We start from the raw sequence: 13,081 nt of genomic DNA, 5'->3' as shown, positions 1-13,081 counted from the left end.
TTTTGTTTAACACAAATGGCTGTTATGAATGCATAGATTTTTCTTCTTGTGCTTTTTTTTCCTCCACCCGCCTTCCTGTGGCTGCATTACAAACAGGAGCTGGATGTGCTAAAGAGTACCTGTTACCATAGTAAGTATTGTGCGTTCATGTTTAGAGCTGCTTCAATTAACCCTGCGAAACTTGCGTGCATGGCTTCCAGCTTTCGCATTCCTGTTCCCACTTCCATTTCCTCCTGGTTAATTGCCTACTTTAAACTGCAAACCACCTGAAATTTTAGAAATCCGTTTGATTTTACTCCATTGTTTTCTCACAAGAGTCAGAGTATGTATATTCTGAATAGACAGGAAAGAGAATTGTGCACTATCAATAAATTTCTTGTTTCATTTTATCTAGATGTCTTGTAATCTGATGAGAATTTATACCTTTCAAATGAAAAAAATGTTAATATTGTTTAATTTTAATTCCTTGATGTATTTTTTGAATAGTGTGTGCTGTGAAAGATGAGATAAAGTCTGCACTTGGTATTCGGCATAAGTCTGTATGGTAAACATACTAAGATGCTGAATATTTTATGTTTGTGTTTCTAGCTCACATTTTTCAATATTATTTTACATGTCTACTTGTCATATTTCAGGAATATGAACAAAATACTAAAATTGTCTGACTCTTTAGTTCATAAATACCAAAACTAGCTAACTGAATCAGGTTTTAGAAAGTGGCAGTAAACCTGTCTAATCCCTTTCCAATTCAAGCAATAACTTCTTGAAATTTGTTGCTATAACGCCTGAATATATCCAGCCTAGAAATTATTTGCCATCAAAGGAAGGCCATACGTCTAGATTTATTACACTAAAATTAATTAAAAGTGCAATAATTTGATCTTTCTGCAAAAACAAGTGACTAAACCAAGAATTTCCACTAACCACAGTGCCCTTGTGAGCTTGCTGCTGCCTATACCAAAGCTCCTCTATTTTGTTTTCTATTATCTATTGTCTTTACCTCAAGTTAGAGAAAAGAGCACTATGATCCTGAATTGAGAAAATGTAGATTTGCTTATAACCAGAGTTGTCAAGAATGTCTATTGTACAAGTCTTGAAGATTAAATATTTGTAACAGTTGCATTGTGGTAGGATGGATTTGGAGACGGGAGAAAGAAACAGGAGTGCGTAATGAGGCAGCAGGTATTCTTTAATAGAATGCAAATTCAGAGCTTATGTCCAAGAGTTTTTCTCAGAGTAACAAGCACACAGGATGGCAAAATTTTTCACTGTATTTCAGAAATGGCTTCTTGCTGTATTGAGACATTGGTCTGTTGTAGGTGAGTGAAATATCATCGACTGATTTAGCTTTCTTGCCCACATTCATCTTTAACATAGAATTAAAGCCATCAGCTTTCAAGAACCATGGCACAGTGCCAGGTAATGGGTTGAAAATATTGGAAAGATTCTCAAATACTGCCTTTGGCAGTTGGTATATTGAATCCTTCTAATTACTAATGCAGTGTAATTTGGCTTAAAATTCCTTTCAGGATATTTCTGCAGTGAAGAACTTTTACATGGAAAAACTTTTTTTTAAAAAATAAGTCCCCCATCAACCCACTCATCCGGGCTGGATTTAAACCCAGTCCTGATGCGCTTTGATGCCATGCAGGAGAGGATTTGCATTAATATTTCAATCCACCCTTTGCAGCAAATAAAATACCTCTATAAAAATTTTGTTGCTGTAGTAACTTAGAAAATTTGGTAACTAATTTGCGCTTAACAAAACCTCTCAGACAATACTAAAGTAATAACCACAGTGTGTTGGTCAGAATACAAGGGAGAATTTCCCTGTTCATCTTCAAGAACAAGATTTTTACTTTATTTCACCTAAGAGGGCAGACGGGACACCAATTTAAAATGCCTTTTTGAAATGTGTGTACCTCTGGCAGTGCACCTTCAGGTCAGTTCATTTTGTCATGAGTTGCTGGAAGCCAATTCATGAAAGTATTTAAATTTGTACATTTTCCTTGACCATGCTACAGTACCAGTAATTTACACGTTTACTAATGACAAGTGTTTCAGTATTCCAAGCCATATTACAAATACAGTATTCCTGTATACTTTTGATGTTAATCTTTGCCACAGATTGGAATTGTTCTTTTCAGAAGCATAGAATTGCATATACTTTATAAAAGTATGCTACTGAGTATTCTACTTGATACTGTGGCTGTATGAACATTTGTGCTTGCAATACTTTGAGCAGGGATATTGCATTCTTGGCAGTTTCTCATTGGAGTCAAGATGCTTCTTCACAAGATGGGACGAATGATTTTTGTCAATGGACCTTCTCAGTGCAGTCTTATATTTAATTATTGATGTTTGAGGAGATGTTTGATGTTAAAGTGACAATTCCAAAAAAGTATTTTATAATCTGTGTTAGGTTTAAAACCGTTCTAGATTGCAGATCATCTTTGGTGTTACAGACTGGTTAAAACAACAACTTGCACAAAAAGGTATTACAAAAATTAAGTGGCATTATATAGAATTTAAGCACAGAAATAAGCACTTTATGCAACCGCTGCATATTAGTTTAACTCTTCACTTGAGTGTTCTCCCATCTTTGCTCACATCAACTCGCCACTGTAATTCTCTGTCCCCTTCCTCTTCATGTTAGCGATCCATTTCAACCACTCCTTATGATAGTAATTTCCACATTCAGATAGCTAGATGGTCAAAACCTTAGTCAAAGTGGTAGGTTCAAATGAGTGATTTAAAGATAGACAGAGGCAAAGAGTTTTAGTGAGAAATTCAAAGCTTGTTGTTTAGACAGTTAAAGTATGACTGTCGGTTTTCGGGTTAAGGCAGTGGGCATAATGAGGTCAGAATTAACCTTGGAGATCACTAGAAATAGCAAGGCATGGAGTGTGTTGAATATGTAAATGAGAATTTTAAAATTCTGATGCTGCCAAACTGAGTCAATAGTGATGGATGAATAAAACTCTGAGCCAGGATTCGGGCAGCAGAACTTTGCATGAATGAGGATGGGAGATAGGAAGCTAGCCAGGAGAGCATTGTAACTATTATAAAGCAGTGAACTATGAACTATTTGAGGCACTAGACAATAGCTGAATTTAAAAAAAACTTTTTTTTTAGTAATTGACCATTTCATATTAGAATGCTTAAATGGATTCCAGAGGAATACTGTGCTTCACAACAGTATGAAGACATTGAATTGAATTGAAACCTGCATTCTCACTTGTTTACTTTGTTCTGTCATAAATTCTTCAGAATTGCAAGTGGAACAGACATGCAAGGATGATAGTGCTGCAACTTTCCAACAGTCCCTGCCAGACCTCACCCCTGATGAGCCCTCGGAAGCGCTGACCTTCCCGACTTCTGGAAAAGAGGAGTCGGACAGCCCAAGCAAAGATCTGAGTAGGAAGCTTGATGAGCTGACCACAGCTGAGCTCCAAGAAGTGCCCTCCACACCACCACCTGAGCAGGTGCCAACGCCACCAGCTGAGGATGTGGCAGATGCAGCTAGCGATGAGTCTCCCAGCAAGTCACCTTCGAAGAAGAAGAAAAAATTCCGCACTCCCTCCTTCCTGAAGAAGAATAAGAAGAAAAGTGAATCCTAAATAATACCAAGTTTTTTACCTGGGAAGGCAGGATGCCCTCATTTTGCAGATCGATTCTAATTCATTTCTAGAATGTACAAGGTTGTATCGTTTAGTGTTATGTCTTATTAAAAACATCCATGTAATGGAATGCAAAGAAACGTCTAGTATAGCTTGATTGATATGGAAAGTAACAGGACATTTTTTTGACATAAAACAAAAAAAAGGTGCTAATCCTTTCAGTGCAGTAGGTGCAACCCGCTAAGTGTTTAATTGCAGCATGGTTTGCCACTTTGGGGTGAGGTAGAAGAATAATGAACCAGAGGAAGCCTTTTTTAATAAGATTATATTGTAATGATGAATTAATTGCTTTGTTGACGTAATATGCAGATATTGTAGTAATGACATACATTTTACTACAGGTGAGACATCCTGCTTGTGACTGTTAAATGCCAGCCATCTGCAATGCTGCCTAAATGGTGTGGGGATGTGTTTTAAGGGAAGGTTATTACATGTGACTTGTAAACTGGCACAGATCATGAGTTGCTTACTTTATAAATGAATGCTCTAGGTAAATTGCTGAATCGTGACTATCATCTTTTCAGTTTAAGGCAAATTTCTCTCCTTGTTTTGTCTGTGCACAATTTTTAAAGCAATTGTTGACTGCAGCCCATTGGTAAACTTGGTACGGTATCTGTCAACAATGCTGGGTTCTATCCTGAGAATATTTGCACAATGAGTTTCCACATTTTGGATATTTCTCAGAGCAAGTTCTTTGGCATGACCAATCTTTATTGCTTTATGTTCAGGAGCTTAACATGAATTGGTTGGGCGGATCTGGTGACACATTTATTCATTTTTGTTTGCTATACCAGTCCAAGTACATTGTGTGGTTGTTTGTAAGGGAAGGAAAAAAAGGTACACAACATACTCTTCTATTAGTAAAATACAGGTTAGATAAAGATGATGGTAAAGTTGTGCTTAAATGCTGGAATTGTATGTAAAACAAAATTTAGACTTGCATTTCTGTAGTATTCTATTGTATCTCTAGAGAAAACGCTCCAATTATTTTGAAGTGCAGTGATTGTTTATGTAGGTATATGTGGCATTTAAAGGATGTTTTGTTTAGTCAGAAATTCTGTGTAATGGCCAACATGTTGTGTCCCTTTTTTTAATGTATTGCTTTAAAATATAAAAGATTCAGCAACAGTTATTATGTTTCCTAGAATTGACATAAATAAGAAATTGGATAGAAAGGAGGGGGTCAATTTTTGCCCTGTGCCAAGGCCCTCCACTGTTACTAATGGAGGAAAGGAAATTCATAAATCCTACAATGTGAACAATACAAATAAAGCCACTTGAGGCCTGTTGTTAAAAATGGCAACAGCCAAGACTATTTAGGATATGCCATGTACATGCTGCCTGACACATTCTATCTTCACTAAACAGGGAGTAGAACAACCTCTGCTGAATGTCCTTAATTCATGGTTTTGATACTGATATGAAAATGTCACAGTTCCACATAATTAAAACATATGGTTTATTTCTAACAACTAATGTTCTGATCAACTGAATTTGTCAGATAAATATGAAGAAAATTGCTTTTAAAACTTTTGAACAGATTGATGGAAACCAACAAAACCCACGAGGGGAGGTATTGGTGCAAATAAATTGCATCATTTGGTGCCAACTCCCTACTCCCTTTACACAGAACATCAGGTAGCACCACCTATAGCTTCTAGCTGAAATTCCTCCATTCCCATTGGGGAGGCCTTGGTTTGGGTATCTGTAACTTTTATGCTGGAGTCTTAACATGGTTGATATGTTGAAACCCAGCTGCTGACTTCCCCTTTCGAAGCAGGTCTGCTGGTGGGTTGAGCAGGGCCATAGTGGAAGTGGCAGCAAAACAAAAAGCAAGGAGTATATTTTGCAAATAAGATATGTAATGAGGACTGCATGGCATCGCTGGCTTTCCGCTTGTATTTTACCCTTGTATGACTTCTGTACACTCAGCAATTTTAAGCTCATTTTTGTTAAACAGTTAGACTTGTCAGACTTGAGTATTAACCATATGCCACTTCTAATTATTCCAATTTTGATTCTTGTTTCAGTTCTTAATCATCTCCACTTATATGAAAGATTTGTAAACTCTGATTTTTATTCTCTTTCCAATTCTTGTATCACTACATGAAGTATAAGAATTTATTACTTTTGAAGAAATTTATTAATTTTGTTTTTAAGTTTCATTGTAACATTTGAGTTTCATCTATGAATAAAATTCTTTCTTTAAACTTTAAAGTGTAACCCTGTTTCCTTTCATTGAGGCAGAGGCAGTTATTAAAGGCAGTCTCCTTTATTTCTCTTTATTGAACAACCATCCTGCTCCAAAAGCAACCAGTGCTGCTGTGAAATAGTTACCATAAAGTGAGGGAGGAAACCGATCTTCTAGGATTTAATCCTCTACTGGATAGGAGGATTTAAAAAAACAAATAAACCTGAAATTAAAGATAGAAACTGAAATTGCACAAGCCTGAGTTGTGTGTGTGTTGCTGGAAAAGTACAGTAGGTCAGGCAGCAGCTGAGGAGCAGGAAAATCAATGTTTCGGGCCAGAGCCCTCCTTCAGAAATGAGGCTGGGAGCCTTGGGAATGGAGAGATCAATGGGAAGGGTGGGGCTGGGGAGAAGGTAGCTGAGTATGCAATAGGTGGATGGAGGTGATAGGTTGGAGAGGAGGGTGGAGTGGATAGGTGGGAAGGAAGCTTGACAGGTCATGAGGGCAGTGGGAGCTGGAAGGTTGGAACTGGGGTAAGGTGGGGGGAGGGAAAATGAGGAAACTGGTGATGTCCACATTGATGACCTGGGGTTGAAGGGTTCCGAGGCAGAAGATAAGGTGTTCTTCCTCCAGGCATCGGCTGGTGAGGGAGTGGCAATAGAGATGGCCCAGGACCTGCATGTCCTCTAGAGTGGGAGGGGGAGTTGAAATGTTCAGCCACGGGGCAGTAGGATTGGTTGGTGCGAGTGTCCCAGAGATGTTTTCTAAAACGCTTTGCAAGAAGGCGTCCAGTCTCCGCATCGGGGCAACGGATACAATAAATGATATGTGGAAATGCAGGTGGAACTTTGGATGTGTAAGGCTGTCCTAGTCTCCAAAAGAGAAAGACACACCAGAGTTTTCAGAGCATATCCCCAGCAGGAGGGACCTACCTTTTTATCAGTATTGTAATGTACCTCCACCAAACAGACTACAGTAACTTAAGATAGTGACTCACCATGTTCAAGAGGTCACATGTCATGAACGAAGATGGGAAAATGCAAACGTTGGCAATGAGATAGCAATATACTAGTTAAAGCATGGTAATGATATGGGCTAAAACAAAAGGAAACTAATTGAGGGGGTGTGGATGGAAAATGAGTTCATATCAGACATGAATGTGGAACAAAAGTTCTCTAGACTGGAGGACACAACAAGGGACGTGAATTAAAATGAGGGCACAAAACTAGTAGTGTCATAGTCACAGATGTACAGCATGGAAAGACCCTTCGGTCTAACCCGTCCATGCCGACCAGATATCCCAACCCAATCTAGTCCCACCTGCCAGCACCCGACCCATATCCCTCCAAACCCTTCCTGTTCAAATACCCATCCAGAACAGGGAAAATATGCAATAGAAGGCAAGATGACGAAGCAGATCAAGGGATGACCAAAAGAAATTTAGGACTGAGAAGAAGTCCATTCTTCACGATGGAAATAACTCTAGGTATGAAAGTGGAGCCAATAACCTGGAATAATGTAATAAGCTACTTGCTGCAACTGGCATGAATAAGTTCTTGTAAGAATGAGTTCGAATAGACTCCTCTAGTTTTCTTATGAAGTCATTTGACTTATGATAGACAAATACAATAAGTAAATTTATAAATTGGTGTACAAAACAATGCAACTACAGTATTTCAATTTGATATCAAAATACAGCAATAGACAGCCACAATATACATGTACATTTATCATTTTAGTTATAAGATGAAGTGGCAAATTTCATATAGGCAGTTGGTTTCATGATTAATCCCCACAAGTTAATATATATTACACATTTCACTTTGAAACCTGTAATTTCAATGCGGTTGGAGCTTTCTGATAACACTGCAATAATCGTAATTCAAAACAGTTGTTGCATGAGGCTATGTTGTCAAACCATTGAGTCTTTGGTATTGATTACATGATCAGCTAACAAATTTAAAAAACAGAAAATATTGCAGATGCTGGAATACTCAGCTGTCTGTATGGCGTATTTGGAAAGAAACTGAATCAGGCATTTATATCAAGCTAAGGAAGGAATGTTAGATGGGGTGACTGAAAGCTTTGTACGAAAGGTATTGGAAGAGGTAGCTGGGCAGAAGTTGAGAGAGAATTTGAGCTTAAATCTTAGCTGAAGGCATAATTTGTCAATTTTGGGATGAGAAATGATGGGGCAGCAGTCCCTCAGTAATATTTTAGTATGAGGCCTAAAAAGGCACATTTGCAATTGCTTAGGTAGTGAAGGTTCAAATAGCTGAAGCTTTGCAGACCTTAATCCCATGTCCATTCCTCTTGTCAATTACAGCAATGATGTTCAACTTTGGAATGGTAGCCCAGTTTGACAGTATTTTTGCAAAATGAGATACAATTTACAAAATCAGTGTTTCTCATGTTCACATGAGATTTTTAATTCCTTCAAAGGAGTTCAGTAATTTGGTAAATGTATCGCTCCCAATTCAATCTCTGGTAAATTCCTTTCCTTGTCATTTGCCTGTTTAGTTTTTCACTATTCATACTAAATACTAATATCCTGTATTATTTTGGATTCAGTATTGATTAGTATCAGTGAATCTTAATGCCACTGAATAGAAAACGTTGAGGTATAATCTAATTATATGGATCTTGCTGCTTGAATAGCAACTTGCCTCAGACTGTACTCTGTCTCTGAAACCGATGTGGAAAATGGTATGCTGTCTGTCCAAACCTAGTTGCAAATTGGTTCAGGTAGATCCAAGCTCCTCTCTAATAGGATATTATAGGCAGCATCCAGGGCTAAAAATAAACAATGAACCTAGAACTGGAGCACCGGTTCTGTGGATGCTGAAATAAAATGGGAAATGCAGGAAACATAATAGGTCATGTAGCATCAATGGTGAGAAAAATGTGTTACCATTTTAGTTTGATCTTGTATTGGGAGTAGAGTTGGAGGATGCATTACCTAATCTTCCAAATTATAGTTTATAACCGTGATAAAGCTGAAGCTCCATTAAAGCACTGAAATGATAGCAGAGTCCCACTCAAGGAGCAAAGTATAACTGACACACATGTGGCTCTGAGGAAGGGAAATATTAACAACCTTTGACCATGTTGTTATCATTGTTAAACTCTCAAGTCACTTACTGTGGAACCATTCACTATATTCTCAATGTTACCATTGTCCTCCTTTGTTAAAACATTTTTCCTGATATTCAGTTGCTTGATACTTCCATTGGAGCAAGTATACAGTATTACATACTTTAGGATTTCTTTAAAGACTGCTGTTGTTCCAAGTGTGAATCCAGTGTAGTTCTCACAAAGGTTTACATGGCCAGTTCATTCCTTTTGGTCTTCATTCTGTTTTCTTCACTTTGGGAATTGTAAGAAGTGCAAGTGGGATCAAGAAGGTGAAACTGGTGACAGTGAAACACACCTCTGCCCCTGCCAGCCAGTAAACTGCAGGAAAAACAGAAGAATCTTTAATTTCTTCACGACCTTTGCTTCCCATTAGCTGCAACACAAACATCACACTTGCAACAGGTCTCATTTGAGCAGGAAGATTGCAAACTTGCAATGTATCAATTGCAATTCCACTCCTACCTTTATAAAATGTAAGCATAATAAATGCTACTCTCAAGTGTTCTTGCACTCTTCCTTGTTTTCATATCCATTCATAACCTTACTCTACACAAGACTGGTGCTCCTCCAAATCTGACTGCTTTGTATATCAGTGATTTTAGAATCATAGAATCCCTACTATGTGGAAAGAGGCCATTTGGCCCATCGAGTCAGCACCGACCCTGCAAAGAGCATCCCACCCAGAACCAGGCCTGATCCCCATAACCCTGCATTTGCCAATGGCTAATCCATCTAGCCTGCACAGCCCTGGACGCTTCGGACAATTTAACATAGCCAATCCCACCAGCTGGTCTATGGCAGGAAACCAGTGCACCCAACGGAAACTCACATAGACACAGGAGAAGGTGCAAACCGGAGGTTGGAATCAAACCTGGCGCTGAGAGTCACCATGCTACCCTGTATTAGTTTTACTTGTTACATTTCAGCAATCTTGATCCTAGCTCTGGAATTTCCTCAACTTCTCCTGTGTATCTCCTCATTGCTGTTTTTCTCTGGATATCATAATTGATTATTTGAGAAAACAACCAAAAAAACTGCAGATGCTAGAAATCAAAAACAAAAATGGAAATTGCTGGAAAGAAGTTAGCAAGTCTGCCAGCATCTAGGGAGAGAAATCACAGTCAATTTTTTGGGTCTAGTGGCTATTCTGAAGCAGGGTCACTAGACCCAAGAAGTTAAGATTGATTATTTGAGATTTGCTAAGCTACAATTTCTACCATAATTTTGCTATGGGACAGGAACAAAGGGCAGGCTGTATTTTGGGACAATTTACTACATTATAGGTCCTACATAAATCTAAATAGTAGCCATTGCAATTCCTCCTGACTTCCTTCAAAATACAATGGGGCAGGTTCTCTTGGCTTACATTTGTTCTCTTTGTACAATATTGAAGTTTGCATTAAAAACTAAAAAGTCCTTTGGTCAGTCGACAGCTCAATGCGAGCATATTCATTCATTCAACTAATGGATTTTAGTTTAACTTCAAGCAAGGAAGTAAAATCATTTAAATAACAATAGTGTTTGTAAGACTATCCCTAAAAGTAACTGTCACTATAATAATATTAGTCTATTATACAAAAAAGTCATGTTAATTACAAAGAGTACATTGGAACAGTTCTGGTTTTATGAACATTTTTAATTGCCATCCCAATTCTCTTCAGCTGTCTAAACCCTATGCTTTAGAATTCCCCAACTTTTCTTCTCCTCATCTCCTTCACCACTAAGTTGAAACTTTATTGCTGGAACAGCACAGCAGGTTAGGCAGCATCCAGGGAACAGGAGATTCGACGTTTCGGGCACAGGCCCTTCTCCTGAAGAAGGGCCTGTGCCCGAAACGTCGAATCTCCTGTTCCCTGGATGCTGCCTAACCTGCTGTGCTGTTCCAGCAATAAAGTTTCAACTTTGATCTCCAGCATCTGCAGACCTCACTTTCTCCTTCACCACTAACACACACTGGCAGAAATATATACTATGCGTAACCATCTGCAGTACTATGGTTTTATGTGGTTCAGGTTGAAGCATCTGAGACATTTCACTACAGCAAAAAATATTTTATAAATAAGTGGTATATGTTCAAAGCAATATGTACCCTTACTACAGACTGGAGCATATATTTCATCTGCTTTTTGAAATCGAAATTTGGACTCCCAACATTCATAATATATGCAGCCAGCAAATTTTACCCCAGTTTTTTTAACTTTGAAAAAATAGATTTTTTAATATTACAAGTACAAAACAATGCCATTCAAAACAGTGCAAAAAAACTCAAATAATAAGAGAAAATCCCAACCTGCCCTCATGTACAAATGTGTCAACATATAAAGAAAAATACAGAATTAAAAAAAACACAAACTGGCTATTTAACTATATAAATAAATAACCAACAACAAATAAATAGTAATAACTCAGCCAAACAAAACATTCATACATTCACAGTTCCTCCTCCCTGGATATTGGACTCGTAAAACACAATCATTACAGCTATATAAAAACCCTTGTTAGTGTGACAGATAAATCTGAGTCAAGGTATTCTAAAAAGGGCTGCCATGTCTTGTTAAAATTCTCAGTTTTGTGGTCAACCATAAGTATTTTCCTTTAATGGTAAAACTGATTTAAACTTTAAAAGTCACTCAGCTCCTGATTCCTGTGCAGCCTTGGTTCAAACATAGATAAAAGATCTAACTCCAGAGGTGAGAGTGACTGCCTTAGACACCAAGGCAGAATTTGATTGAGGATGGCATCATGGAGCTTCTGCAAAACTAGAATCTATGTGAATAAGAGGGTAAATTCTCTTCTGATTGACCTCCCAGCTAGCAGAGAATTACCTTCTGGACAGAAAGTCCCATGTTTGACCTTCCCAACTTGCCACCAATTGAGGCCCTTAAATCAAGTCAAGGATTATTTAATGGCCCAAGGTGAGTTTAACCCAGCCGCAAGCATGTGGTAGTGTGGCATACCTGACTGGTCAAACAGCATTAACCCTCACCACCTTGAAAGGAAGGATGAGGGCTTCCCTTGGAACACAGGGTAGAGGGGGTGCCTCACTGAAACCCAATCTCCTTCCTTTCCTTATGCCATCCCTGCTCAGCCCTTTCCCCAAGGCCCAACCCAAATAAAGTGTCTCCCCCACCCTACCCTTCGCAGATCACTTCAGAAAAGCTTGAGTCTTCTGTGATCTCGGGACTCCCAGCATGATCTTCCTGCAGTAGCCTTCTCTGTGGCATTACTGACTGCAGGAGCCACCACCTCTCCCTGATCTCCAGCTGCTTGAGAAGACCTTGATTGCCTGAGCCAAGATTCCACCTAGTCGTGCTGGAAACATGGTAGTTAACATTCACACTGCAAACTCTCTCAAACAGCAATGCTGTTTTATTTTGACCCTTTACATTTATTTATAGGTTATTGCCCATCCCTAATTGACCTGGAGAAAGTGATAGTGAGCTGCCTTCTTAAACCGCGCAGACTCTGTGCTGTAGGGACAGCCACAGTGCCATTAGGGAGAGAATGCCACAATTCTGACTCAGTGACAGTGAAGTATTAGTGATATATTTCTAAGTGAGGATAGGGAGTGGCTTGAAGGGGAACTCGCAATTTTTAGTGTTCCCATGTATCTGCTGCTGTTGTCCTTCTAGATTGGAAGTGGTCACGGGTTTGGAAGGTGCTGTTGAAGGATTCTTGGTGAGTTACAGCTGTACATATCATCGATATTACATACTATTGCCACTGTGTGTTGCCGGTCGACAGAATGAATGTTGAAGGCGGTGGATGTGGTACCAAACAAGTGGGCGGGCTTTGTCCTGGATGGTATCAAGCTTCTTAAGTGTTATTTGAGCTGGACTGTCCCAAGCATAGAACATAGAAAAAATACAGCGCAGTACAGGCCCTTTGGCCCTCGATGTTGCGTCGATCCAAGCCCACCTAACCTACACTAGCCCACTATCCTCCATATGCCTATCCAATGCCTGTTTAAATGCCCATAAAGAGGGAGAGTCCACCACTGCTACTGGCAGGGCATTCCATGAACTCACGACTCGCTGAGTAAAGAATCTACCCCTAACATCTGTCCTATATCTAC

The 13,081-nt window shown here is 38.9% G+C and overlaps 2 protein-coding genes across 14 annotated transcripts in view; one reads left to right on the top strand and one right to left on the bottom strand.

Annotated features, from left to right (window-relative positions):
- The window catches only part of add1 (adducin 1 (alpha)), a 180,474-nt gene extending 174,577 nt beyond the window's left edge, over window positions 1-5,897 (top strand). For 9 of the 10 annotated variants that reach the window (XM_087974379.1, XM_087974393.1, XM_087974397.1 and 6 more), the window contains one exon: window positions 3,271-5,897. In XM_087974379.1, the coding sequence (XP_087830505.1) occupies window positions 3,271-3,620 (350 nt within the window). In that variant the 3' untranslated portion in view covers window positions 3,621-5,897. Of the gene's footprint in view, window positions 1-96; window positions 131-3,270 lie in introns of all 10 variants that reach the window. The other variant, XM_087974434.1, reaches the window with a different exon arrangement.
- A 1,598-nt stretch (window positions 5,898-7,495) lies between these two features.
- Window positions 7,496-13,081, bottom strand: part of slc75a1 (solute carrier family 75 member 1) — a 56,766-nt gene continuing 51,180 nt past the window's right edge. For all 4 annotated transcript variants that reach the window (XM_043703801.2, XM_043703811.2, XM_087974484.1 and 1 more), the window contains one exon: window positions 7,496-9,324. In XM_043703801.2, the coding sequence (XP_043559736.1) occupies window positions 9,221-9,324 (104 nt within the window). In that variant the 3' untranslated portion in view covers window positions 7,496-9,220. The remainder of the gene's footprint in view (window positions 9,325-13,081) is intronic.

This window comes from Chiloscyllium plagiosum, unplaced genomic scaffold, assembly GCF_037043375.1.
Source record: "Chiloscyllium plagiosum isolate Xiang-an unplaced genomic scaffold, Cpla_swu_hap1 HiC_scaffold_2, whole genome shotgun sequence".
NCBI lineage: Eukaryota > Metazoa > Chordata > Chondrichthyes > Orectolobiformes > Hemiscylliidae > Chiloscyllium > Chiloscyllium plagiosum.
This window is presented reverse-complemented; position numbering and strand designations above follow the sequence as displayed.